Here is a 27,051-nt window from a genome sequence, read left to right as displayed (position 1 = left end):
ATTGATCAATATGAGAAGCTTATCTTGTGTAACATATTTATTTATCTTTCATCTGTTGATGCACTGCTCTTTGCAAGATGCTGATTTAGGAAGAAAAAATATATTTAAAGAAGAGCTATCTAATTTTACTAATGTTTTTGCAAGTGATACAACTAGCACAATGAATGAAATGAAAGGAGCAGAACTTAATGCTTCATATCTTCCAGAAATTGAGCCAGTTTTGACAGAAATAATACTACTGGAATTGGAAGAAAATATAACAGAATTATTGCAAAACAGTACTGATGAAAATGATGTTTTAAATATAACACACATGCCCACTTTGTTACCAGGAAGTAATGGAACTTTACTACCTGATGATGGCAGTATTAGTCCTACCGATGTATTAGATTTCATTTGCCTTTGTAATTGGTATTCTGAAATTTGTGATGTAAACTGTTGTTGTGATAATGATTGTACAGAAACCGACAGACTTGCTTTTTCAGAATGCATTCAAACAACTGTTCAGCTTTATAGTCCATACTGCTTTCAGAAAAATATCATTTATAAAAATAATACAAACTACGAAATGGTTGTAACAGATGGTTTATTTTGTATTGTTCATGATAATTTCAAAGAAAGGCTACATTTCCATGAGAAGGAAATAATTAAGACTTCAGAAGAATTTACAAAGCTAGATTCAGAGAACCAGTACCTCTGGAACAAAGAGAATGAAACAATTCACCTGCCATTAAAAACATGGTTGCATGCCGGAGATCCTATCTACATAATCAACAGTAGTGATAAGAAGCATATAAGCCACTGGGGTAAGTAATACAGTACTAAATTGCTTTTTATTCTGTCAAAAAAAATTTTTTGGTATATCTGTTAATTTCAGATGGATGGTATAACAAATCAAAATGACGCCAATAAATTATGTCATCTGTTATTTTTAATTTTGTAACTCTGATTTCTTCAATGAATAATTTATGCATGTTTTTCCCCTAGAATGCCGATAGGCATTAAAATTACAGCATGCCACATCATATGACTTAGGTTTTTGGCACTTCTGGTTGAGTCTGTTAATTAAAATGCCTAGAATCAAGTTATTATGTAGAACAGTTATTTTCTAGTGCCTGTGAAGGCACTAGAAAATAACTGTTTTTATTAAAACATTATGGCCACCATATTTACAATTGATTGCTATTACAATAAGTTTCTCATTTTATCTTTTAGTGGTTATTACCACTTGAGACATTTTTGAAATTTGGTATATATATATATATATATATATTATAATTATATACTATATATGTTATAGTAACTCAGCCATTTGAAGGATACACATCCTGATTGCTTTGCTTCTGTGGCTTGGCATTTCAAACAGTCAAAACAGAAAATTTATACTAGTTGTAAAAGCTTGGTGGGAGGTGGAGAGAGTATCAAATGAGCAGTCATAAAGCATCAGCCTACTGTACTGTATTGTATTATATTTGTTTGTTGTTTTTCTTCTTAAAAACTACAGTTTTTCATTCCACAAAACATACATACCAAGAGAGAATATTAGCTTATATTGTTCCATTCAGCTCTTACCTCAGGCACTTTTATTATGATGCACAAATCATAAATTCATTACCAGAGAAAAACTGTTTCTTTGCATTCTTCATTGTGAACACTGTTGCACCCCTTCTTTAAACAAACAACACCATTGCCTAACTTTACTGTCACTCATTATGTTAGGCTTTTCTACCAACAAAATCCGTATCACACCACAAACCTCGCAACTGGCAGGATTTTTTATCACTGCATTCATTATAAAATATTCGTAGAAGACAACAAATGATAAAGGAATGAAAGTAAAATGGTAAATAGCTTGCTAATGAATCACCCTATGCTGCCATGCAAGAGCAACCCTTCTCCCATATCTTATTTGACAGTAAATTGTGAACGGACTTACCTTCTGGATGCACCTCATAGCTAGTTTTATATCCTGCATCTTCCATTTTTTTTTTTTTTAAACTTGCAATTCCAGTTGCAAGTCCCAAAATTCCAGTTGCATTTTACTTTCGTTCCATTATCGTTTATTGTCTTCTATGAATAATTTATAATGAGTGCAGTGATAAAAATCTTGCCAGCTCTGATGTTCATGGTGTGATATGGATTTTGTTGGCGGAAAACAATAGTGCTGCAGAAATTCCACAACGGCTATGTAAGGTCACCCATCAGTCTCCTCAGTGGGTGAACATGTGCACTTCAGTTATATGGTGTCAATGGGGCATTATATCAAGCATTGCTTGATATAATGCCCCATTGACACCATATAACTGCAGTGTATCGAATAGCTTCTCTCTTGGCACCTTGTCATATGCCTTTTCCAAATCGACAAAACTTAAATACAGATCTTTGTTATATTCCCATGCTTTCTCTGCTATTTGTCGTAAAGTGAAGATCTGATCCTGACAGCCTCTATTTGGCCTGAATCCAGCTTGTTCTTCACCAAGCTTTTCTTCCACAATTCTTCTCAACCGTTTCTCAGTATATTGTATAGATCTTGCCAGGAACGCTCAGTAGGGAAATACCTCTGTAATTCTCACATTCAGTTTTATTTCCCTTTTTATATATGGGTACTATGAGAGCTCTACTCCAATCATCGGGAATTCGTCCCTCTGTCCAGGCTTTCTGAACTATGCAGTGCAGCCACTGTAAGACTCTTTTACCACCATACTTCAGCATTTCTGGTCGAATATCATCTACTCCTGCTGCCTTTCCACATTTCAAGCCTTTGATGGCTTTTTCTACTTCACGTATGGATATGTATTCCTGACTGCATGCGTGGTCAGTGTTTTTTTACCACTGTGCTGTCATCACTGCTTGTTTCATTTAGCAGTTTTTCAAAGTAATTACTCCATACTTCAAGGATATCTTATTCTTCCGTTTTCATGTTACCTTTATCATCTCTAATTCCTCTTACAGCACTCTTTCCTCCATTCTTAAGCTTCTTCAACACCCTCCAGAATATTTTGCCACCTTCTTGATATTTATTTTCTATATTCTTGCCAAAGTCCTCCCATGACTTTTGTTTAGCTAGTTTTACACAGTGTTTAGCATTCTTGCATTTCTGAACTATGCAGTGCAGCCACTGTAAGACTCTTTTACCACCATACTTCAGCATTTCTGGTCGAATATCATCTACTCCTGCTGCCTTTCCACATTTCAAGCCTTTGATGGCTTTTTCTACTTCACGTATGGATATGTATTCCTGACTGCATGCGTGGTCAGTGTTTTTTTACCACTGTGCTGTCATCACTGCTTGTTTCATTTAGCAGTTTTTCAAAGTAATTACTCCATACTTCAAGGATATCTTATTCTTCCGTTTTCATGTTACCTTTATCATCTCTAATTCCTCTTACAGCACTCTTTCCTCCATTCTTAAGCTTCTTCAACACCCTCCAGAATATTTTGCCACCTTCTTGATATTTATTTTCTATATTCTTGCCAAAGTCCTCCCATGACTTTTGTTTAGCTAGTTTTACACAGTGTTTAGCATTCTTGCATTTGTCTCTATATTCTCTAAGAGCACAAGCTGACTTATTTGACAGGAACTTTTGATATGCTTTTTTTTTTCCTTCACTGCCTCTTTAAGTTCCTGTGTCCACCAGGGAGTTCTGATTTTTTTATCCTTACAGACAACCTCATCACATGCTTCTCTGGCAGAATCAATCAATGTTTTCTTCAGAGTTTGCCACTGAATCTCCAAGGTTTGATTCCTGTTCTCAAACTTTCATTTTCTTTTCAATACTCTTTCTGTATTTTAGTCTACAGTTCACATCTGAGAGCTGCTCAACTTTTATTCGCTTTAAAACTTTCTTACATGTTATTTTTTTCAATATGAAATTCAATTTTATCCTGCTCAAGACTAAATAGTGATCACTTCCAATTTCAAATCCTCTGTACACTCTGGTGTCCTGCACCAGGGAGAAAACATCACTATCAACAATAATATAGTCAATGAGACTTTTCTTATTCCTAGCCTCTTCTCTCCATGTAAATTTGTGCACATTTTTATCTTGGAACATGGTGTTAGTAATAACTAGTCCATGTCCTGAGCAGAAATCCAACAGATATTTGCCATTATTATTAGCTTTGCTCTTTTCTCCAAATTTTCCCAAAATATTTTTGTATGTCTCACAATCATTTCCTACTCTGCTATTTAGATCCCCAACTTTTCCTTTTTCATTGTGTCAGTTGCTTTTACTAAAGCCTCAAAAAATTCCTGCACTTCTATCTTAGTAGAACCTTCTGTGGGACCATAGGCATAAATAAGTCTCATTGTCCAGTTCCCCATTCTCATATTTGCTCTACTTGAGACTGGCTGCCATTCAAGAAGATTAGCCTCGTATTTTGTGTTGAATACTATGGCTACTCCTTCTTTTCCTTGATTGTCATTGCCTGAATATAACATTTTGTATTTATTGCTCAGAAAGATCTAACCAGTTTGGTCTTTTTTGTTTCAATCACCCCTATTATGTCGATCTGGTACTTATCTAATTCCTCAGCTAGCTCCATTTCTTTGCCATTCAGGCTTCTTACGTTGATAGTACCGATCTTTAACTCTGGTGATGTTGAGTTGGGGTTTGTTTTCAGATTTGTTCCAGTAGCTGACTTTTCGCTGTTTGCCCTGGTTCCCTGGCGAAAATAACGGGGGCCTTGTTTAACTGGGCGACGCCCCAGCCGGCATGAAATTTTATCATGTTGTACCATTATTTTTTATTTTGGCTTAACCAATAAGAATACAATTTGGTTGGCTAAATCCCAAATTGCCAGCCCATCCTCGTCCATTCAGTATCCAAGTAGATACCCAACAGGGCGCACCACGAGAAGGTGAGGATTGGACATTAGGTCAGAAGCCCTGGTCGGTTCTCTGCATTCCTTTAAAGGCTATGTGGAGGTCTCCTCTCAGTTATACAGCTTTGACCCTTAAGCACCCCGTTATGAAAACAAAACTAATAAAATACTAACATAGAGAAACAATTGTAAAAAAGATTCATAATTATAAATTATGACTATTTTTACAGCCTGTAAACCTTACATAGTCATTGTTGAATTTATGCAGTGCAGTACTATTGTTTTCTGCCAACAAAATCCATATCACACCACGATCATCACAGCTGGCAGCGATTTTTATCGCTGCACTCATTAAAAATTATTCATAGAAGACAAATGATAATGGAACGAAAGTAAAATGGTCAACAACTAGCTAATGAGTCACTCTGTGCTGTCACACATGCGTGACCCCTCACCCATATCTTATTTGGCAGCAAGTTTTGAATGGACCTTACTTTCTGGATACACCTTATATCTGAGATGCATGGAAAGGTTTGGGTGTTCACGGTACCTGTTATTTAAATGGGTGGGCAGAAGTTGCAACCTCGGCAAGGGACCAAAAGGAGTGACTCCATTTGTGCCCAAGGCAAGTTTGCGGCATTTGGCCCTTTCAGTCTAACTTGGTGATGATTCTTTTACAATGGGTGCGAGCTTCAGAATGGGCAGCTGGAATTTTGGTTTTGACTTATTCATGGTAAGCAGAGGTTTTTTTTCTTTTACAGCACTGGCACACTTTTTTGAGAACCAAGGATTGGATGGTGGCAGAGAATTTGGAGTTGAATAAGAGATGAAAGCCTTCATTCCTATCAGGATGATTTCTGTTATTCGGTCTGAGCAGGTGTTTGGATCAGAAGAACTGAGGCAGTAGTTGGATCATGGGAAGGAGGAATAGAAGTTGCGGAGGTACTCCGAGCTTTAGAGAGAGATAGCTGAAGAGGTCACAGTGGTTGACGGAGTTTAGAGAGCAATTGAAAAGGGAAGGTTGATTTGGTAGGAAAATTTTGAGCCAAAGCAGATCAAACAGTGAGGATTCAAGGATGTGCAGTCTTTGCCATTGTATATAAGTTCTGATGAATGCACAAGTGCTGTTCTTATGGCAGAAAGAGCTGTGCAATGTGTAGTTTGGGCAGTTCAGGGGTGGACGGTGGCTGTTTGAGGTTGTCATTTGGGGTTCTGATAGGAATAGTATACATCTGGTTTAGATGACTGTAGGTGGTGGTGCACGTCATTTATATTGCTGTTTAGACCACGGATGCTGGTCAAGTGGATGTGGAATTTTTTTTTTGGAAAGAATTAATATTGGTGGGTTGTTTGATTAGATTTTTGATGTTTATTGTGGGTGGGTTTTTTTTTTTTTAAAAAAACTATTTTGTGGGAGAATTTTTGAGATCTGCAGCAAGATTGCATTTCTTTGAGTTGTATTTCATTATATTTTGTGAGGAAGACATAAAGAATGTGGAGCATGCAGTGAGAGGTGGCAGATTCGCAAACATACCACCCACACAGAGGGATTGTGGTTTCCTATCCATATGTAGCCTCGACAGTTCTCCCTGCAGCCACAGTATTTGGTCTCCCTCCAGTCATGAAATGTGAAAATACGTGGCTGCAGGATTTGACACTGGCTGATCGGGAGGCCTCCAGATATGTTACTAATTAGTTTGGTCTCATGTATCATCCAGTAGCTGGCCTGCGTAACTGTTTTACTGCTCTACCCTCAAATGGGGAAGGGTCCTCGTCCCCTACAGTGTGATTGGTATGTCATTGAAGGTGTCACTCTCAATGACATACCAATGTTTGATCTAGCAACCCAACATGGCTGCAGTCACTTGTGGTCTCTAATAAGCAAGGTGGTGGTATTTCACTGATTGATGAAAGACGTCTACCACCTAGAGGTCTAGTTGGCATTTCCTCCAACTAGGGCAGCATTTTTGGCAGCATTGCTCATTGGGCATATATAAAGGCTGATGACTTTCACATCAGTTGCCTTAATATCCCATAATACAAAACATACTTCCTTTTAGACATGCATGTTGCTATGCATTATGGTAAAGATCACTGCGAAGACTCATTTTGACTTTTATTAAGGTCTCATCGGTAAGAGCTAGACCTAGAAAGACTTAACTTCTGCATTGATTAAACATTAGTACCATCTCATAATGTTTTGCATTATGGGACAGTAAGGCAATAAAGTCAACAGCCTCTGTTTACAAGTAGACCATTTGTATACAGAGGCTGTTGACTTTATTTGCCTTAGTGTCCTGTGTTAATGTTTGTATCTTCTGTATCTAAGATACAAAAGATACAAACTTGCAAACTTTGTTTGCTTTTGCTTTGATATAGAATTAAAACAAGAATATAATTTCATTTCTTGTGAAGTTTTAGTATTGATTTTTCTCTGTCATGTCTTGAATCAGAGCAAAAGCAATATTTCTACCACGACTTTGATGTCGTTTATTCAAAGAGAACAAAATTCTGTTCAAAAATCAAAGGCAAAAGCTGTAATGAAGAGATCAGTTTGAAGGGAAGCTATTATTTTTCATGTTATGTGAAGTCAGTTAAATTTGTCATGGTTTGGTGTGTCATGGGTTCATGTTCTAAGCTTCTAAGAGTTCCTCATATGTTTATTTGAAAGAAGGGAGTATAGGGTTAAAAACGAAGAGAATTTATTCTGCAACTTTAAGAACTTCAAGGTTTACTCTGCTTGCTAGTAATTGATATATATCATGTTAGTAATGATGAACAGAAATAAAAGCGGAAAAACTCCTTTTATTCTTTTATTACCCAGATGGAGTGACATTAACTAACTTGTTTTTTCAAAGACAGGTGAGTAGCCAGCATCCATCCTTCAGGCATCCACTGATATTGAGCTGAAGTTATCAGTGAACCATGCTTCTCTAGAGAGAAAGAGAGAGAGTATGGCAGACAACTGCTACCACCTTAAATCCTAATCATCCACCCAGTTCTCATCTGTCCATCATATGGGTTGAGTCTCCTAATTAGAGGCTATAGGCAATTTAATGCTGCTGGCTTGCCATTCCTCTGCTTCTCTCCAAGAGTAAGTATAGATAGGTGTGTTTGTGGGACCAGTTTGCCTGTTTTGAAGGACGAAAACCTGAGTTTCCAGGTGGAGGAACCCTCCACCTCTGTATGAAACAAGCTGGCTCACCTTTATTGAAAAATCATGGTTAAGGTTCCTTGCATTATAGATAGGAGTTGAACTCAGCTGTTTCTAACCAAAGGGCTTTGTTGTTGTTAATGTTAAACTTTAACACTAACCAGAATTAAATTCTATGCTCCTTCTATACCATTGTGTTTCAGAAACCTTCAGTTATACTGCACTTTGGCCAAACATATATGGAATTCTTTTTAAATTCATTATAATAAGGTAATATGGATGGTTGCAGGGCTGGATTAACCATTAAGCAAAAAAAGCATATGCTTAGGGCATCATGGAAAGGGGGACACCACAGAACTTCTGCTTTAGTTAGATGACGAATTTAATTTAAATTAACTTTTAATTAGTTTTTCATTGTTTTTATCTTTTCTTACTGTTACCTACTTTGTTTCAATAAATAATGACGTGTGGAAGGCCTAATAAAACTCTAACCACGTGCATGACTGTTCGTTTACACCGTATTATCACTCACGACACTTTCTGGCACTACCATCAAACGAGGTAATTTTTTATAATTAACATGACCATTTTATTTTTTATTTTCCTCTGTTTTAGGTCTTGTTTTAATAAATTATGTCTTATAAACTTCTCTAGAAGCAGATATAAAACAAATGACGTGGTTGTCTCAGAAACGCGCCTCTGGTAAAAGGCCTAGCTGTTGCAGAAGTGCAACTCCGGTAAAATAAGAGTTAATTAAAGCACGAAAGCACAAGATTCAGCTGTAAGCCGAAAATTAAATTGTTCGTATGATTTTGCCTGTGATATGTGTAACTGTGTTGATTGCCACCTAATATTCAACAAAATAATCTTTTTATTTCTGTATTTAACAGATCCCAAGAACCAAGATGAAACGTGTTCAGTTAAGTGGTGCACAAAAGCGAAAACTGTCAAAAAAGAAACAGGAGGAGATTTTGGAATTAGATTCCAAGACTGCAAAGCTGACTAATTTCTTCACACAAGTTTCACAACGTTATATACCAATTCCTGATCAGAGCCAATCTCCGTCATCAGAAGTGGACACAAATACCACTTTGATCACTTCAAAATCAAAATATGATGATGTTGGAATCATCAAGGTGTCACAAGCATGTTCATCTAGCACATGTCTCACTACTGACCTCACTTTGTCTGTAAATTCTCTTGATATCTCTACTGCAAATGTTGATGCAAGTTGCTTTATAAAACATTCTGAGGTTGAAATAATTGCTGAAAATGAAAGTTTAGTGGGCCATGGTGATGGTGGTGAAATGATTCAGTCTGCAAAAGATGAAGTAAATATAGCAAAAGATCCAGGGTTGTTGCTTGATTTCTCTGCTAATGACGTAATTGTGACTGTCAACACCACAACGGGCCATTTGACAAGTCTTACCGACATTTCAATAGTGGCAAACCAGTAAGATACTGTTCGCAGAAACTTTTTGTTGGGACCAAAGCCAATGTGAGGAATACAAGAGAGAGTGGTTATTGTATTCACCATCAATGGGATCAGTTTCTTGTTTTGTTTGTAAACTGTTTGCTCCTAGAAATTTCTCACATTTTGTTATAAGAGAAACGTTCAGTGATTGGCGAAATACTATTGTAATTGATCAACATGAAAAAAGCACTATTCACCAAGACTCTATGCTAACATACTTGCAGACAAGGTGTAGAGTTGGGACAACAGTTGGAAAAACAAATTCAGGAAGAGTGTGATTACTGGGTACATGTCCTGAGGCGGGTCATAGTTGTTATTCATACGTTAGCTAAACATGGCTTGGCTTTTCGAGGAACAGAAAAAAGATTTGGATCATTGCAAAATGGGAACTTTTTAGGGCTGCTTGAGCTCATAAGTCAGTTTGATGCATTTTTAGCAGGTCACATTGCGAAATATGGAAATTGTGACAAAGGAAATCCTTCTTATCTGTCCAAAGCTACTTGTGAGGAACTCATTCAACTGATGGCTCAAAAGGTCCACATGCTTATTGTTGTTGAAGTAAAATATCTGGTTATTTTAGTTTGTCAGTTGATTCAACACCAGATCTGTCACATATCGACCAGTTAAGTCTTGTACTTAGGTACTTAAAAGATGGACAGCCTATTGAATGCTTTTTAACCTTTCTGGAAATGAAAAGCCATACTGGTGAGGAAATGGCAAATCTGGTGTTGCAGTGCTTACGTAAAGTTTGTCGGCTAAACTTTTCAAAATGTAGGGGTCAGTCTTATGACAACGCTGCTAACATGTCTGAGAGTTATAAGGGGATGCAGCAAAAAATTTTAGAAACAAACAAGATTGCTATATATGTGCCCAGTGCAGCTCATTCACTAAATTCGATAGGCTGAAGTGCTGTTGACTGCTGTCAAGAGGCGGTTAATTTCTTCTCTACAGTGCGGTTGCTCTATACCTTTTTTTTCAGTCTCAACCAGCCGGTGGACAATTCTTAAAGGTTGTATTGGAAATGAAAATGTCTTAAAATCCCTTTCTGATACCAGATGGGAGGCACATGCTATGGCAACAGCAGCAATTTTGAAATCTTTCCTTCAAATTTTAGACGCATTAGACTGTATAGTCGAAGACCAGTCACAAAAGGGAGACACTAGAAGAGAAGCAGATAATATTTCAAATAAGATGCAAGAGCTAGAATTCATTTTTATGTTGAATTTTTGGGATGAGATTTTGCAAAATTTTCATAGAGTAAGCCAAGTTCTACAGAATGAGGATGTCAACTTAAAAACATGTGCAGATCTGTATGGTTCATTAGCTGACCAATTGTGCACTTCACGAAATGAATTTGAAAGATACGAAGCAGCTACAAAGGAGGTGCTACCAGATGTTGATTACAAGGCAGCTCAAACTCGCAAACATATCAGAAAGAAGGTATCCAGTGACAGAGATGCTCCAGAAGTATATCTGAATGCCAGAGATAAATTTCCTATCACCACCTTTTACACAATTGTTGACAAACTTGAAACTGAGATGAGAAGAAGAGGAGAGATACACAAAGAAATATCAGAGAGATTTTCTTTTCTAAGTGATGTGCGACATAATGCTACTTCAGTGACTTCATCATCTATTGAAATTGAAAGGTATTCTTAGTGTTGTCAAAAGCTGATTGATGCTTACCCAGAGGACTTGAACACGAATTTCTCAGCTGAGCTTCAGCAGTTTTACTCATATGTGCACCATAAGTTCAGTGCAACAAAAAATGTAAAAACAAGATTCAGTCATGCTAAACTTTATAAAATAATTGTAGAAGATAATATTGAGTGTGCCTTTCCAAATGTAGACATTGCCTTTCGTATACTTTTAACATTAATTGTCACAAATTGCTCAGCTGAGCGTTCATTTTCTCAGTTGAAGTATATTAAAAATCCCATCAGCACAACTATGCAACAAGGCAGGTTGAATGCCTTATCTCTACTAAGTATAGAAGCAGATGTGTTACGTAAGATTAATTTGATTAATTTTGAGGATCTGATCAAAGACTTTGCAATTAAAAAAAGTAGGAGAAAACTTTTCAAATCTAAATAAAGTTGAAGTATACAAAAATAAACATGTGCTTAAGGGTCAAAGCTGTATAACTGAGAGGAGACCTCCACATAGCCTTTAAAGGAATGCAGAGAACTGACCAGGGCTTCTGACCTAATGTCCTCACCTTCTCTTGGTGTACCCTGATGGGTATCTATTTGGATATTGAATGGACGAGGATGGGCTGGCAATTTGGAATTTAGCCGGCCAAATTGTATTCTTATTGGTTAAACCAAAATAAAAAAATGATGGTACGAATTGACAAAATTTCATGCAAGCTGGGGCGTCGCCTGGTTAAACAAGGCCCCTGTTGTTTTTGCCAGGGAACTAGGGTGAACAGCAAAAAGTCAGCTACTGGAACAAATCTGAAAAGAAACCCCAACTCAACATCACCAGAGTTAAAGATCGGTACTATCAACATAAGAAGCCTGAATGGCAAAGAAATGGAGCTAGCTGAGGAATTAGATAAGTACCAGATCGACATAATAGGGGTGACTGAAACAAAAAAGACAAAAACTGGTGATATCTTTCTGAGCAATAAATACAAAATGTTATATTCAGGCAATGACAATCAAGGAAAAGAAGGAGTAGCCATAGTATTCAACACAAAATACGAGGCTAATCTTCTTGAATGGCAGTCAGTCTCGAGTAGAGTAATGTGGGCAAATATGAGAATGGGGAACTGGACAATGAGACTTATTTGTGCCTATGGTCCCACAGAAGGTTCTACTAAGGTAGAAGTGGAGGAATTTTTTGAGGCTTTAGTAAAAGCAACTGACACAATGAAAAAGGAAAAGTTGGTCCTTGTTGGGTATCTAAATAGCAGAGCAGGAAATGATTGTGAGACATACAAAAATATTTTGGGAAAACTTGGAGAAAAGAGCAAAGCTAATAATAATGGCAAATGTCTGTTGGATTTATGCTCAGGACATGGACTGGTTATTACTAACACCATGTTCCAACATAAAAATGTGCACAAATTCACATGGAGAGAAGAGGCTAGGAATAAGAAAAGTCTCATTGACTATGTTATTGTTGATAGTGATGTTTTCTCACTGGTGCAAGACACCAGAGTGTACAGAGGATTTGAAATTGGAAGTGATCACTATTTAGTCTTGAGCAGGATAAAATTGAATTTCATATTGAAAAGAATTACATGTAAGAAAGTTTTAACGCGAATAATAGTTGAGCAACTCTCAGATGTGAACTGTAGACTAAAATACACAAAGATTATTAAAGAAAAAATGAAAGAGTTTCAGAACAGGAATCAAACCTTGGAGATTCAGTGGCAAACTCTGAAGAAAATGTTGATTGATTCTGCCAGAGAGGCATGTGGTGAGGTTGTCTGCAAGGGTAAAAAAATCAGAACTCCATGGTGGACACAGGAAGTTAAAGAGGCAGTGAAGGAAAAGAAGAAAGCACATCAAAAGTTCCTGCCAAATAAGTCAGCTTGTGCTCTTAGAGAATATAGAGACAAATGCAAGAATGCTAAACACTGTGTAAAACTAGCTAAACAAAAGTCATGGGAGGACTTTGGCAAGAATATAGAAAATAAATATCAAGAAGGTGGCAAAATAATTTGTAGGTTGTTGAAGAAGCTTAGGAATTGAGGAAAGAGTGCTGTAAAAGGAGTTAGAGATGATAAAGGTGACATGAAAATGGGAGAAAAAGAAATCCTTGAAGTATGGAGTAATTACGTTGAAAAACTGCTAAATGAAATGAGCAATGATGACAGCACAGTGGTAAAAAACACTGATCAAGCATGCAGTCAGGAACACATATCCATACTTGAAGTAGAAAAAGGCATCAAAATCTTGAAATGTGGAAAGGCAGCAGGAGTAGATGATATTCGACCAGAAATGCTGAAGTATGGTGGTATAAGAGTCTTACAGTGGCTGCACTGCATAGTTCAGAAAGCCTGGATGGTTGAGAAGAATTGTGGAAGGAAAACTTGGTGAAGAACAAGCTGGATTCAGGCGAAATAGAGGCTGTCAGGATCAGATCTTCACTTTACGACAAATAGTCGAGAAAGCATGGGAATATAACAAGATCTCTATTTAAGTTTTGTCGATTTGGAAAAGGCATATGACAAAGTGCCAAGCGAGAAGCTATTCGATACACTGCAGTTATATGGTGTCAATGGGGCATTATATCAAGCAATACTTAGTCTTTATTTGAGTTGTAAATCAGCAGTTAGAATTGAAGGAAGTACAGGAAGATGGTTTAATGTTAAATGTGGTGTGAGACAAGGATGTACATTATCCTCTCTGTTATTCATTATCTATATGGATCACATTATGAAGGAAAGTGGTGTTAAACATGATATAAAATGTAAGATATAATATATAAAATATAAAATATAAAACATGATATATGGATCACATTATGAAGGAAAGTGGTGTTAAACATGATATCAAAATTGGAGATGTTAATGTCAACTCTTTGCTTTATGCGGATAATGTTATACTTCTAAATAAATCTGCTACAAGTCTGCAAGATTCTCTGACTAAATTGAATAACTGTTGTAATAGATATGGTATGAAGGTCAGCAATAAAAAGACAAAGACAATTGTCTTTGTCTTTTTATTTTTTTTTTGTTTGCAGAATCATTGAAAATGTCAACTGTGTTGTGAATGGAGAACCTGTGGAACAAGTGAAACATTTCAGCTACTTTGGCACGATTTTTAGTGAAGATGGTAAATTAAATATAGAAATAGACAACAGAATCAGCAAAGCTGGTATGGTAGTAAGTCAATTGAATAAATTCATATGGAATAAGAGAGAAATAAGTCGGAACACTAAATTAGTTGTACACAAGACAGTGTTCAAACCAGTTTTAACTTATGGAACTGAGAGCTGGGTCAGAAGTAAAACACTTGACCAAAGACTAGAGACCGCAGATATGAGCATCCTGAGAAAGATTATAGGCGTGAACAGATGGCATCAATGGCAACATCATATTAAAAACGAGGATATTAGGAAAGAACTTGACATTGTCAACATCCAGGAATACGTTAGCAGAGCTAATCTCAGGTGGTATGGTCACTTAAACAGAATGGGCAAAGAATGATTAGCAAAACAAGTGTTCTCTGCCAGATTGGCAGCAAAATGACCCAGAGGAAGACCAAGATATAAGTGGATTGATACGGTACAAAGTGCCATAGACAATAGAACTATAAGATCTGATAATGTTGGAGTCTTGACAAGTAAAAGACTGATTTGGAGGAAAATTGTAGATAGGAAGTTAGTAATGATGTAATTTTTTTCATGTAGTGCTATCCATATCCGGTACACCCCTTGAGGGTACATGGCAAGAATTTGATGATGATGATGATGACATTATTTTCCATCTTACTATAAGTTTTGTTTAATTTTGAAAAATAAAAATTTATTTTATGGTTTATTATTGTTTATATTTTGAATTACATATATATTGGGCACCAAAATCTTTTTAAGTGCTTATGGTCTCTATGGGTCTTAATCCAGCCCTGGATGGTTGCATAATGTTCTGCTGATTAGACACATTCAAAAGTTAAGTGTATGCTCCAGTGAAATACATCCCAGTCTGGGTAGCTAAGTGTTCCTGAAAAGAAAGAAGAAAAAAAAAAAAGACTTAAAATAATAATGAACTTATTATTATTATTACCATCCCAAGACCTCATGGAGTCAAAGACTCATCTGGGATGAACTTATCTACATGGAAATCAAAAAATTGTTCTGTAATAAGAAACATTTTGTTAGTAAATAAGTAATTATTTAGATATTCATGCAGCTTGGAAAATACACAACAAAAAAAAAAAGAAAAGTGATAGAGCTACAGATGATCCAGTTAAAACAAGAAGGCTCTTACTTAAATAAGTAGCATAGCTTCACTAATGGGGTGCTTAAGGTTCAAAGCTGTATAACTGAGAGGAGACCTCCGTATTGCCTTTAAAGGAATGCGGAGAACCGACCAGGGCTTCTGACCTAATGTCCCATCCTCACCTTCTCATGGTGCACCCTGTTGGGTATCTACTTGGATACTGAACGAACGAGGATGGGCTGGCAATTTGGGATTTAGCTGACCAAATTGTATTCGTATTGGTTAAACCAAAATAAAAAAAATGATGGTACAACATGACAAAATTTCATGCTGGCTGGGGCATCGCCTGGTTAAACAAGCCCCCCATTGTTTTCGGCAGGGAACCAGGGTGAACAGCGAAAAGTCAGCTACTGGAACAAATCTGAAAACACACCCCAACTCAACATCACCAGAGTTAAAGATCGGTACTATCAACATAAGAAGCCTGAATGGCAAAGAAATGGAGCTAGCTGAGGAATTAGATAAGTACCAGATCGACATAATAGGGGACACTGAAACAAAAAAGACAAAAACTGGTGAGATCTTTCTGAGCAATAAATACAAAATGTTATATTCAGGAAATGACAATCAAGGAAAAGAAGGAGTAGCCATAGTATTCAACACAAAATTAGAGGCTAACCTTCTTGAATGGCAGTCAGTCTCAAGTAGAGTAATGTGGGCAAATATGAGAATAGGGAACTGGACAATGAGACTTATGTGTGCCTATGGTGGTCCCACAGAAGGTTCTACTAAGGTAGAAGTGGAGGAATTTTTTGAGGCTTTAGTAAAAGCAACTGACACAACGAAAAAGGAAAAGTTGGTCCTTGTTGGGGATCTAAATAGCAGAGTAGGAAATGATTGTGAGACATACAAAAATATTTTGGGAAAATTTGAAGAAAAGAGCAAAGCTAATAATAATGGCAAATATCTGTTGGATTTCTGCTCAGGACATGGACTGGTTATTACTAACACCATGTTCCAACATAAAAATGTGCACAAATTCACATAGAGAGAAGAGGCAAGGAATAAGAAAAGTCTCATTGACTATGTTATTGTTGATAGTGATGTTTTCTCCCTGGTGCAGGACACCAGAGTGTACAGAGGATTTGAAATTGGAAGTGATCACTACTTAGTCTTGAGCAGGATAAAATTGAATTTCATATTGAAAAAAATAACATGTAAGAAAGTTTTAAAGCAAATAAAAGTTGAGCAGCTCTCAGATGTGAACTGTAGACTAAAATACACAAAGATTATTGAAGAAAAAATGAAAGAGTTTGAGAACAGGAATGAAACCTTGGAGATTCAGTGGCTAGCCTTCAAGAAAGCCCTAATTGATTCAGCTAGAGAGGCATGTGGTGAAGTTGTCTGCAAAGATAAAAAAATCAGAACTCCCTGGTGGACATAGGAACTTAAAGAGGCAGTGAAAGAAAAGAAAAAAGCATATCAAAAGTTCCTGGCAAATAAGTGAGCTTGTGCTCTTAGAGAATACTGAGACAGATGCAAGAACGCTAAACACTGTATAAAACAAGCTAAACAAAAGTCATGGGAGGACTTTGGCAAGAACATAGAAAATAAATATCAAGAAGGTGGCAAAATATTCTGGAGGTTGTTGAAGAAACTTAGGAATGGAGGAAAGAGTGTTGTAAAAGGAGTTAGAGATGATAAAAGTGACATGAAAATGGGAGAAAAAGATATCCTTGAAGTATGGAGTAATTACTTTGAAAAACTGCTAAATGAAACGAGCAGTGATGACAACACAGTGGTAAAAAACACTGACCAGGCATGCAGTCAGGAATACATATCCTTACTTGAAGTAGAAAAAGCCATCAAAGGCTTGAAATGTGGAAAGGCAGCAGGACTAGATGATATTCGACCAGAAATGCTGAAGTATGGTGGTATAAGAGTCTTACAGTGGCTGCACTGCATAGTTCAGAAAGCCTGGACAGAGGGACGAATTCCCGATGATTGGAGTAGAGCTCTCATAGTACCCATATATAAAAAGGGAAATAAAACTGAATCTGAGAATTACAGTGGTATTTCCCTACTGAGAGTTCCTGGCAAGATCTATACAAGTATACTGATAAACGGTTGAGAAGAATTGTGGAAGAAAAGCTTGGTGAAGAACAAGCTGGATTCAGGCCAAATAGTGGCTGTCAGGATCAGATTTTCACTCTACGACAAATAGTCGAGAAAGCATGGGAATATAACAGAGATCTGTATTTAAGTTATGTCGATTTGGAAAAGGCATATGACAAGGTGCCAAGAGAGAAGCTATTCATTACGCTACAGTTATATGGTGTCAATGGGGCATTATATCAAGCAATACTTTGTCTTTATTTGAATTGTAAGTCAGCAGTTAGAATTGAAGGAAGTACGGGAAGACGATTTAATGTTAAATCTGGTGTGAGACAAGGATGTACATTATCCCCTCTGTTATTCATTATCTATATGGATCACATTATGAAGGAAAGTGGTATTAAAATGATATCAAAATTGGAGATGTTAATGTCAGCTCTTTGCTTTATGCGGATGATGTTATACTTCTAAATAAATCCGGTACAAGTCTTCAAGGTTCTCTGACTAAATTGAATAGCTGTTGTAATAGATATGGTATGAAGGTAAACAATAAAAACACAAAGACAATGAAAGTAGGCAGAATCATTAAAAATGTCAACTGTGTTGTGAATGGAGAATCTGTGGAACAAGTGAAACATTTCAGCTACTTAGGCACGATTTTTACTGAAGATGGTAAATTAAATATAGAAATAGATAACAGAATAAGCAAAGCTGGCATGGTAGGAAGTCAATTGAATAAATTCATATGGAATAAGAGAGAAATTAGTCGGAACACTAAATTAGCTGTATACAAGACAGTGTTCAAACCAGTTTTAACTTATGGATCTGAGAGCTGGGTCAGAAGTAAAACACTTGACCAAAGACTAGAGACCGCAGATATGAGAGTCCTGAGAAAAATTAAAATAGGTGTGAACAGATGGCATCAATGGCAATATCATATTAAAAACGAGGATATTAGGAAAGAACTTGACATTGTCAACATCCAGGAATGCGTTAGCAGAGCTAATCTCAGGTTCTATGGTCACTTAAACAGAATGGGCGAAGAAAGATTAGCAAAACAAGTATTCTCTGCCAGGTTGGCAGCTAAACGACTCAGAGGAAGACCAAGATATAGGTGGATTGATATGGTACAAAGTGCCTTAGACGATAGAAATATATGAGATGTGATAATGTTGGAGTCTTGACAAGTAACAGACTGATTTGGAGGAAAATTGTAGATAGGAAGTTAGTAATGAGTTAATTTTTTTCATGTAGTACTATCATTATCCTGTTCACTCCTTGAAGGTACATGGCAGGAATTTGATGATGATGATGATGATGAGCTTCACTTATGTAGTTTCATGAGTCCCTAAATGAAATCCCTAGCTACATAATACGTAACCTGCCATCCTGGTTAGCTGAGTGCTTAACTTGCCCAGTAGCGTATTTTGGTATTTCGAATGAGAGACTGTGCAAAATTATGTCATAAGTATCAGTTTTGAAACTGACTGACTGGATTGTACTCGTCTTCATTTTCTTTACTTTCATCTGCATGCACTGTCCTCAAAAAACCTGGTGGGCTTTTTCTTCCACTTTTTCTCTTTCTCATACAAGTCATCTCCACTATATTTCTTGCCCTGTTCTTCATAGGATTCATAGAGTAACTCTAGTTCTTTGAAATATTCTTCGAGGGACTCATACAGTTCACACACAGTTCCTATATCAATGTTTACACTTTGTAATTTCTTGCTTGCGGCATTCATTCTCGCGAAGTTTATCACCCCATAGGCAGGTCATGATACCAACCTCCAGTGACTGAAGTTGCCGTAGAATCCCACTTGCTTCACATTGCGTAACTTTCTTTTGGGTGGTTCATTTTCAATTTCAGACAAAGTAGAAATTATTTCCTTCCATCCCTCATGAAGACTCTGACAGGCATCATCACGAGCTGACCAACAAGTAGGCGAAGGACATTTGATTACTTTTGCAAAAGTTTCCAGGTGCTTTCTTAGAACACTCCACCGATGTGTTGAAGATGTAAAAAATATGTACAGTTTCTGAAGGACATCAAAAAATGCAGAAGAGTACCGACAGGATTCGGCAGTTCAAGTACTGATTACAGACAGAGAATGTCCACTGGATGGTGTGAATTCTGCCAATGAATTTATTTTAAGAATTCTTGCTTGCAGTCCTGTGTACTTGCCTGACATGTTACTAGCATTATCATATGCCTGCCTTCTGCAATTTGCTACATCAATTCCAAGCTCGCTTAGTGAAGTCCAAACCGCCTCTTTCCAGATTTGTGACTTATGTTAGGAATGAAACTCAAGAAACGCTCCACAGGAGTTCCATGTTCTTTCACATATCGTACAATGAAGGACAGCTGATCAACATGAGACAAATCTGATGTTGAGTCAACACTTATGGTATAGTACTTAGCTATTTTAAGTTCTTCCACAATTAATTTGATTACTTTCTTGCTCATTATTTTAATAAATTCCTCATATGTGGCAAAGGAAAGGTAGGAAATGAAACCTTTTCCTTTTTTCCCACTTTTGGCAATGTGCTCAGCAAGAAAGGGATCAAATTCACTAATTAACCCTAGACACATCATTACATTTCCATTATGCACAGAACCAAAAATGTAATTCTTTCCCCTCAAAACAAGTCCTCTACTAGCCAGTGTTTTTACAACTGCATCTACTCATTTTAACACTGCCTTCCAGTACTTAATTTCTTCTTCCAGTTGCTGAGTTATTTGTAAGTGAATTCTCCCTGCAAGATTTGCTCCTTGTTTCAGAGCTATCAGACAGTTCATATGACTAGTTGCTTTTTCGTGATGACTCACTTGTGCTTCTGCATTTTTCCAGTCATTAAATCCACTGACAAAGTGACTATCATCAGCTTCCCCTCCACCAAAAAAGGTGACAAGGCACATAGAAGAACTAGGAGAGTAAACAAGAAAATCTCATTATTTTTTTGCCATTAATCAGATTCCTCTCGATGAGTTTCTTAGAAACATGTCTTACTTTGTCAGGATAAGCTCCAAATTTTGTGGAAACCTGTTAACTGCGATATACACTCGTGTTACGTCATTTAGAATCCACTCAGCTGAGTTATTACTCACTATCACCTATGCTGCCAAATTGTTGGGATTTGTTGTAGGCATGTCATTTGAAACAGATTTAATTCCTGTCTCCTCAACCACTTCTTGTTCTTTTTCCAAATCGCAATTACTATTAGCAGATACTGAACCAAAAAAACTGTCCAGTTTTCTTGTCTTGGATACTTCGTTAATTTTTGCTTCCTTTTTTTTTCCTCCTCTTCTTATATTCACTAACACTAAGCCGCTTTCTACCGTCACTCATGTTTTAAAATTTAAATAGTAATTTAAAACACGCAGGAAGTATCAGAATGATTTACACAATTTATAACTTTTTAAAAGCAAAACAATAAAACAGTATTACCTCCACTTTGATGACAACATACGACAAGGGCGCTGAAAACTCTAAAAATAATTTCAGATTTAGCACGTCTTAACTGCCACAAAGATATCAGGATACTTAACTAAAGAGTTGAAGGAAGGGCAGCAATTAACAATCTTAATTTGAATTCGAAATAATAAAGAAGGAAAAGTTGTTACAGTTAGTAAGAATAATACCGACACAATAAGTAAGAATAATACTCTATTTTTAAAATATTTTTTAAAATAATAAAATATTTTTAAAATATTTTAAAAATATTTTAGTTATCTTACACCAGCTACTTAGGTGGCGCTTTTTGAAATTGTCAGTTAGTGTTTAATTTTGAGCTTAATGTACTGAAGATGCCAGTGACACACAGGCGAAAATTATACTAATAAATAATCTTTCTACGTGAGTTTTTTCCGTTATTTATTGTGTACCGATATGTCTACTCACGGTTTACCTCTTTCAAAACTCATAGGCATGGATGTTTGATTGTCTTTGGGTGGGAGATGAACTTCATCTCCTGGTGTGAGATGCTAATCTGCTTATTGGTGGCTAAAGTGACTTAAAAAAGTTCCATGTTCCTGTCTCTAGAGCAGGTTTCTAGACTATGTAAAAAATAAAATTTAAAAAAACAAAAAAATTAAATTAATAAACAAAATCTTAGACCACCCATGATTCATATATACTTATAAGGTTTACAAAAACATTTTGTGTGTGAAAGCTTCAAAAAAATAAATAAAATAAATAAATAAAACGCCATAAGAGAAATCCATTTTCTTATTGCAATTGTTGTTGCCTTATGTGTGAATAAAAATTTATAACTTAATATTAAAATTTATAATTTAATATTAAATGTGTTAAAATTATATTTCTATATGCTGCATTTAATCATGGCTACTCTTTCTCCTCAGGACTACCATACCAAATGTTTACTGCTTTGTGTGAAACTACAAAAGGTATTCCATATATGATAGATCAGAAGTTTTCTTGTCAGCAACCATTAAAGAATTTAAAAATGGATTGTGAAAACAAACCAGTCTTGAATGCACAAGCATATTATAAAGATATTTATTTTCTTAAGCTTCCTTATTATAATATTACAGACCTAAGTGAATGTGAAAATACATCATGTTATTTCCATGATAAAGACCTTCATGAACTTTGTACTCATACAAATGTGTGCATTTCTGTGACTCTTCCTAGTAGTTATATATGCAAAATTAATCATATATCACAAAACTGTACAGTTGAGAGTCATATTCCACATCCACGGTACAATATGATAGCTAACGTTTGTAACAATGTTTTAACTAAAATTCATTATAATGTCATTCATAATGGAACTTTGGGAATAATTGCTGTGAATGCAGAGTTTGAGCTTGAAGATATAAATGACACTATATCAATCACCCAGTCATTTTCTGTACAGTTTCATTGGATCACCAATACTGCTGTTATTTACAAAAAAGCTGGGAATCCAGGTTATCGCATGGGACAACCTTTACTAGCAGGAAAAGTAGATAAAAGTAACTACAGATCTCAGATATTAATTAATCAGAAAAGTGATAAGCAGCTTTCTATTTTGGGAAGATCAAGTAATGGTTTATGTACAAGTAATGATAATGATAGGTTGGGTGTGAATTTCAGGGAAAATATAAGATCTGGATGTTTGCTCAAAATTGCTATAAGAAAAGGAGAAAAGCTGTGCCATTACATTCAAGATTACATTCTTCAAATATTACTTGGGAGTAATGTCCCAGAATATATGGGAGCTTTTGGTAACTCAGATATCTATAACATAGGTGATTGGGTGGAGATTTTCCATATTGGGAAGCCCTCAAAGTTTTTTCCAGAAACAGTTACACCAACATCTGTATGCTCCAATTTAATATCTAGTTTGCATATTGAAATATTCTATACAAACATCGGAGTTCTTTCTCATCCTCAGTCAAAAATAATTGGAGTTCTTTTTAAATATATTCCATCCATGGGGATGAAACCCTACTGTTCTAGCTATCACTGTGAAGAATCTTTTAACTATGCTGTAACCCTTGAACTTGCTAGCTCTGTATCTTTTGTTGATGTTTCTGAACCATTCGTTTCATTATATGCTGAAGTTCCAATAATAGAAGCTAAACTACCTAATGATTTTTTTTATCCATTTTTATCAAGTACAGCCCATCCACATATGTTATTGAAGTATAAAATTCTAATAATTTTAGAATTTTTAATTTTTTTATATAATTTTTAGGCCAGATGATATATTTTACAGTGCAAAGTTTTTTTTTTTTCTATCAAGCATATACATTAATGATAAGCAGTATGTTTCTGTAAAATCTGATATTTTACAGAAATTGGAATTGTTCAAGATGCACAAATGCAGTATTTGCATTCCTTATACTGCATATGAAACAAATTCTAAGAATCATAATACAGTGAACTCTGCATTTTCTGAACCTCAATTAACTGAGTACTTTGTATACCTGAATTATAAATTTCAGTCACTTAATTTTGTCTTTTGCCACCAGTGGCACAACGTCCCACAATATCATTATTATTATGACACCTCCAAGGAGTCCAAAGACTACAGCAAAACTATCCTCATGATCATCTACACCAATGCCATCTAATGCCCACCACCACCACTAGTATTTTCACAATCACAAACATCCACTCCCACAGTGGGATTCGAACCTGGAGCCCTTTGACTGGAGAGTGGATACACTAACCACTCAGCCAACCAGGCTGGCATATCAGTTGTGATTTGTTTGTTTTGTGTACATAAAATGTTTAAGTGCAAATTGATAATTACACTTTTCACTTTTTTTAACATGATTTCTTTTTAATTTGAAATTCTTAAACTATATTGCAATAAGTTTAAATGTACCAAGACTGACGTGAAATATTTTCTGTTTCCTTTATGTGTTTGATGTTAAATGTAATACTGTTTCTGTTTTTGGTAAAGTATTGGTTTGAAAAATGAAATTTACTGATGTTCCATTTTCAAAGACCACTCTTTATAATTATGCTTTCCTAAAAGTCTTTGAAATGCAACTTGTGATACAACTTATTGTCTGCTGAAAATGTATTCATGTTCCTTATTTTGCCAAGTGCATAATAAGATTCTAAATAAACATATCAACGTTTATTTAGAATGCAGAAAAACCTGCATTCTAAATCAGATGTTTTCTGTTGTTTATGATTTTTTTAAGATGTTCATATGAATTTAAACCTTTCATGACATTAAAAAATGACCATGAAAGTGTGTTTGTGTACTTATAGAAAGTATACAAAAGGAATGATGTTATTATCTGTGTAATATTTTTATTATGCAGATAATAATCTGTGTAATAAAGATTAATGATGTGTTTTATTACACATCATTAATCTTTTCACTACTGAAAAAATAAAGGCAACAAAAATCTATGCTGACTAATTTTCAAAATTTCTTTATAAGCTAAATTAAAAAATAAACATGTAAAATTTTATGCTATTTGTTTCAAATCAAGGTTAACCAAAATTGTAAAACTTATAAATTATGTTTTGTTGAAAATCTTGCTCAGTATTTTTATATACTACTGAAATACACACACAGAGGTATTTGGCTTCATGCAATTTGTCACACCTATATACTATTTGAAAAGAAGTCAATGGAGACCCCACGGGCAAGGTGCATTGTGCCAATGTAACAAGTCACATGTTTGTAGCCAGTATAAATTGGAGGAAAATTATGCTCCCAGATCAGTGCAACTGTCTGGATTAAATGGCTGAGAGAAGGGAACTGATGGAGTTGGAAAGACGCTTTGTGATAGAATGCCATGTTGCAGACTTGTCTGTTCAGTAAATTACTAATAAATTGCCATCCTAGATCAACAATCAGTGATAATATACGGAGATGGAAATGTGGGTAGTCAACTGCAAGTGCTACCCTCAGTAGACAACCCACCACACTCACCAAACATGACTGTAGGGTGCTACGAAAGATATGTAAAACCCATCATCACATTCATCAGCTAATAACACACTGAATGGGAAATTCAGTGTGTGTATATGTGTGAAGCTGACACAGTTCTGGGCAATGACTGAATATATCCAGTCATTGCCCAGAACATGCAAATAGCATGTACCCCTACCAAGCAGATGGACGAGCATGAACCTGAACTATGAAATTGGTGGTGGAATGGTTCTGTTTTTCCTAGTTTGGCCTCGGACCTCTGTTTCCTTTGCCATGTACATCAAACTCTGAGAGGTATCCGAACATTCTGGACAATGCAGTGCTTTCTACTTTGTGCCTATGGAACTGACGTCTCTTTCAGCATGACAATATATCATGTCATAGAGATTTGAACAGTAAGTTGAGAAGAAAGGCCAAGATTGCAAACGATTTTATGCAAACTGCATATTTAAGCAGGAGTGATGCAGAAATTGTAAATGTGAGTGGAATGAGTTCAGTGAAGTCTTGGAAAAGTTTTTGAATGGAGTGAGAATGGAAGTATGAAACAGAAAATCAGAACTATCTGAGGGGAGAGGAGGCGAGAGTTGAGTCAGTGTGCAGATACCATTGAGGCAGTAAGTGTGACGAACAAAATATGACAAGGATATTACTGGTATCAAACCAGAATGGTTTTTTACTGCTTAGTTAATATAAAGCATAAAGATAATTTGTGGCCTAGTAGACTATTGAACTTGATGTGCATTAATGCCAGGAGAATTGATGGAATAAGGAGGTAGAATTTTTGGCATTGGTTGGTTCTTAGGCAAAAGTTTTTGGATTAGTTATGACTGACAAAAGATGATATAGTGGAAGAAAATGTGAGGGATATAATATTTTCTAATTGTAAAAATGAACATTGATATATGCAAATTTCGCAACTAATTGGTGAAAACACCATATATATGTTATCACATATATTTGCACCTAATAGTCAAGAAATGAGAAAAAAAAGAAATGGATCGTACTAAATATAAATTATCAGCTTTATTGTTCACAAAAACAAAAAAAAAAATCAGATAATGCCTTTTTATTCCCGTATAGGGAGTAGGCAAGGCCATTTAGCCCTATATCTAATTTTTGGGGATGGGCAGTTCAATTTCCACTGGTACCCAATCAGAGATAGATGGCATAATGCTATCACTAATTCAGCAGCACACAGTGAAGAAAGACGGCTCAACGTGCCGCCAACTTGTGGTCGCTAACAATATATTTAATGTCTGAAATAAGGTGGGTTCTATGTTCGATTTTCTTGAGTTTCCAGGAGAAAAAATCCACTTGCCCGTGCCAGAGATTGACTAACTCTGGAACCGGTCAAAAAAATGGCTTAAAAAAAATTATCTCTAGTCGCCGACTAGATTCAAAAGCAAGTCTTCCTTTGTGGTCAAGTGCTGTGGTGTGCAAACATAAAGAGAATAAAAAATTTGACTTGGCAGCAAAATAAATGAAATATACCCTCGAACGTTTAGGGAAAAATCTCTGGTATTAGGCCACATATATATCTGATATTTTCACCAGTCAGTTTTTGCAAAATGATGTAAAGCATGAATCACTATAATATTCATTTCTATTCGGAACCCGTTTTTTATTTTATAGTACAAACTGTCATGCATTCATATTTTGTTAAGAAAGTTGTTTACTCTTTTATAAACTCATGAACTGGATTTAATTACTGCAAATGAATTAAATTGCACAAACACAGCCAGATAACTCAATTTGTGCACTAGTCGTATCTTCATCGGATGGTGCTTATAATTAGTGATAGTCATTGGGCCTGTGTCGTTGCTTTCGTAGCCTTAATTAGGATCAGGAGATTACTCTTCTGCTTATCAAATGTCTTCTGTCTGTAAATGGTGTTCTTGTGACCACTTTGCCTGTTTGTGAGGCGAAAAGCTAGAGTTCCGGGGTGGAAACCTTCCACTTGTGCATGTGACCACCTTCAGCTAAAATGCCTTTATTCTTTGTCCCGTGGACGAGATTTGAAGTCCTTATTAAATCCGACATTCTAGCAGTTCAAATTCCATGACTAATCTCTCATCAACTTTTTTCCAAATTAATTTGCTAGAACTCCATTATTGCCTGATTTTACATTTCAATATTCTAAGGCACTTTTTAATCACATTAATCCACCTCAATCTTGGTAATCTAGAT

The 27,051-nt window shown here is 35.9% G+C and overlaps 1 protein-coding gene across 1 annotated transcript; it reads left to right on the top strand.

Annotated features, from left to right (window-relative positions):
- The first annotated feature begins 10 nt into the window (after positions 1 to 10).
- LOC150102577 (tectonic-1-like) lies at positions 11 to 24,090 on the top strand. The gene is made up of 2 exons (XM_090398938.1): positions 11 to 806; positions 21,821 to 24,090. Exons 1-2 carry the CDS (start codon positions 11 to 13, stop codon positions 23,158 to 23,160), a joined length of 2,136 nt encoding a protein of 711 aa, XP_090255064.1. The 3' UTR covers positions 23,161 to 24,090.
- Positions 24,091 to 27,051: the final 2,961 nt, after the last annotated feature.

This window comes from Typopeltis vanoorti, chromosome 10 (assembly GCF_054136105.1).
Source record: "Typopeltis vanoorti isolate ZY-2024b chromosome 10, IOZ_Tvanoo_1.0, whole genome shotgun sequence".
NCBI lineage: Eukaryota > Metazoa > Arthropoda > Arachnida > Uropygi > Thelyphonidae > Typopeltis > Typopeltis vanoorti.
Note: the sequence above shows the minus strand (reverse complement) of the source record. Positions and strands in the feature narration are given on the sequence as shown.

What these genes read in the sequence shown, in the direction of transcription:
- LOC150102577 (XM_090398938.1), top strand. Translation starts at nt 11, where the DNA reads ATGAGAAGCTTATCTTGTGTAACATATTTATTTATCTTTCATCTGTTG. An exon ending in GAAGCATATAAGCCACTGGG is followed by an intron (nt 807 to 21,820) that starts GTAAGTAATACA and finishes CTTTCTCCTCAG; the next exon opens with GACTACCATACCAAATGTTT.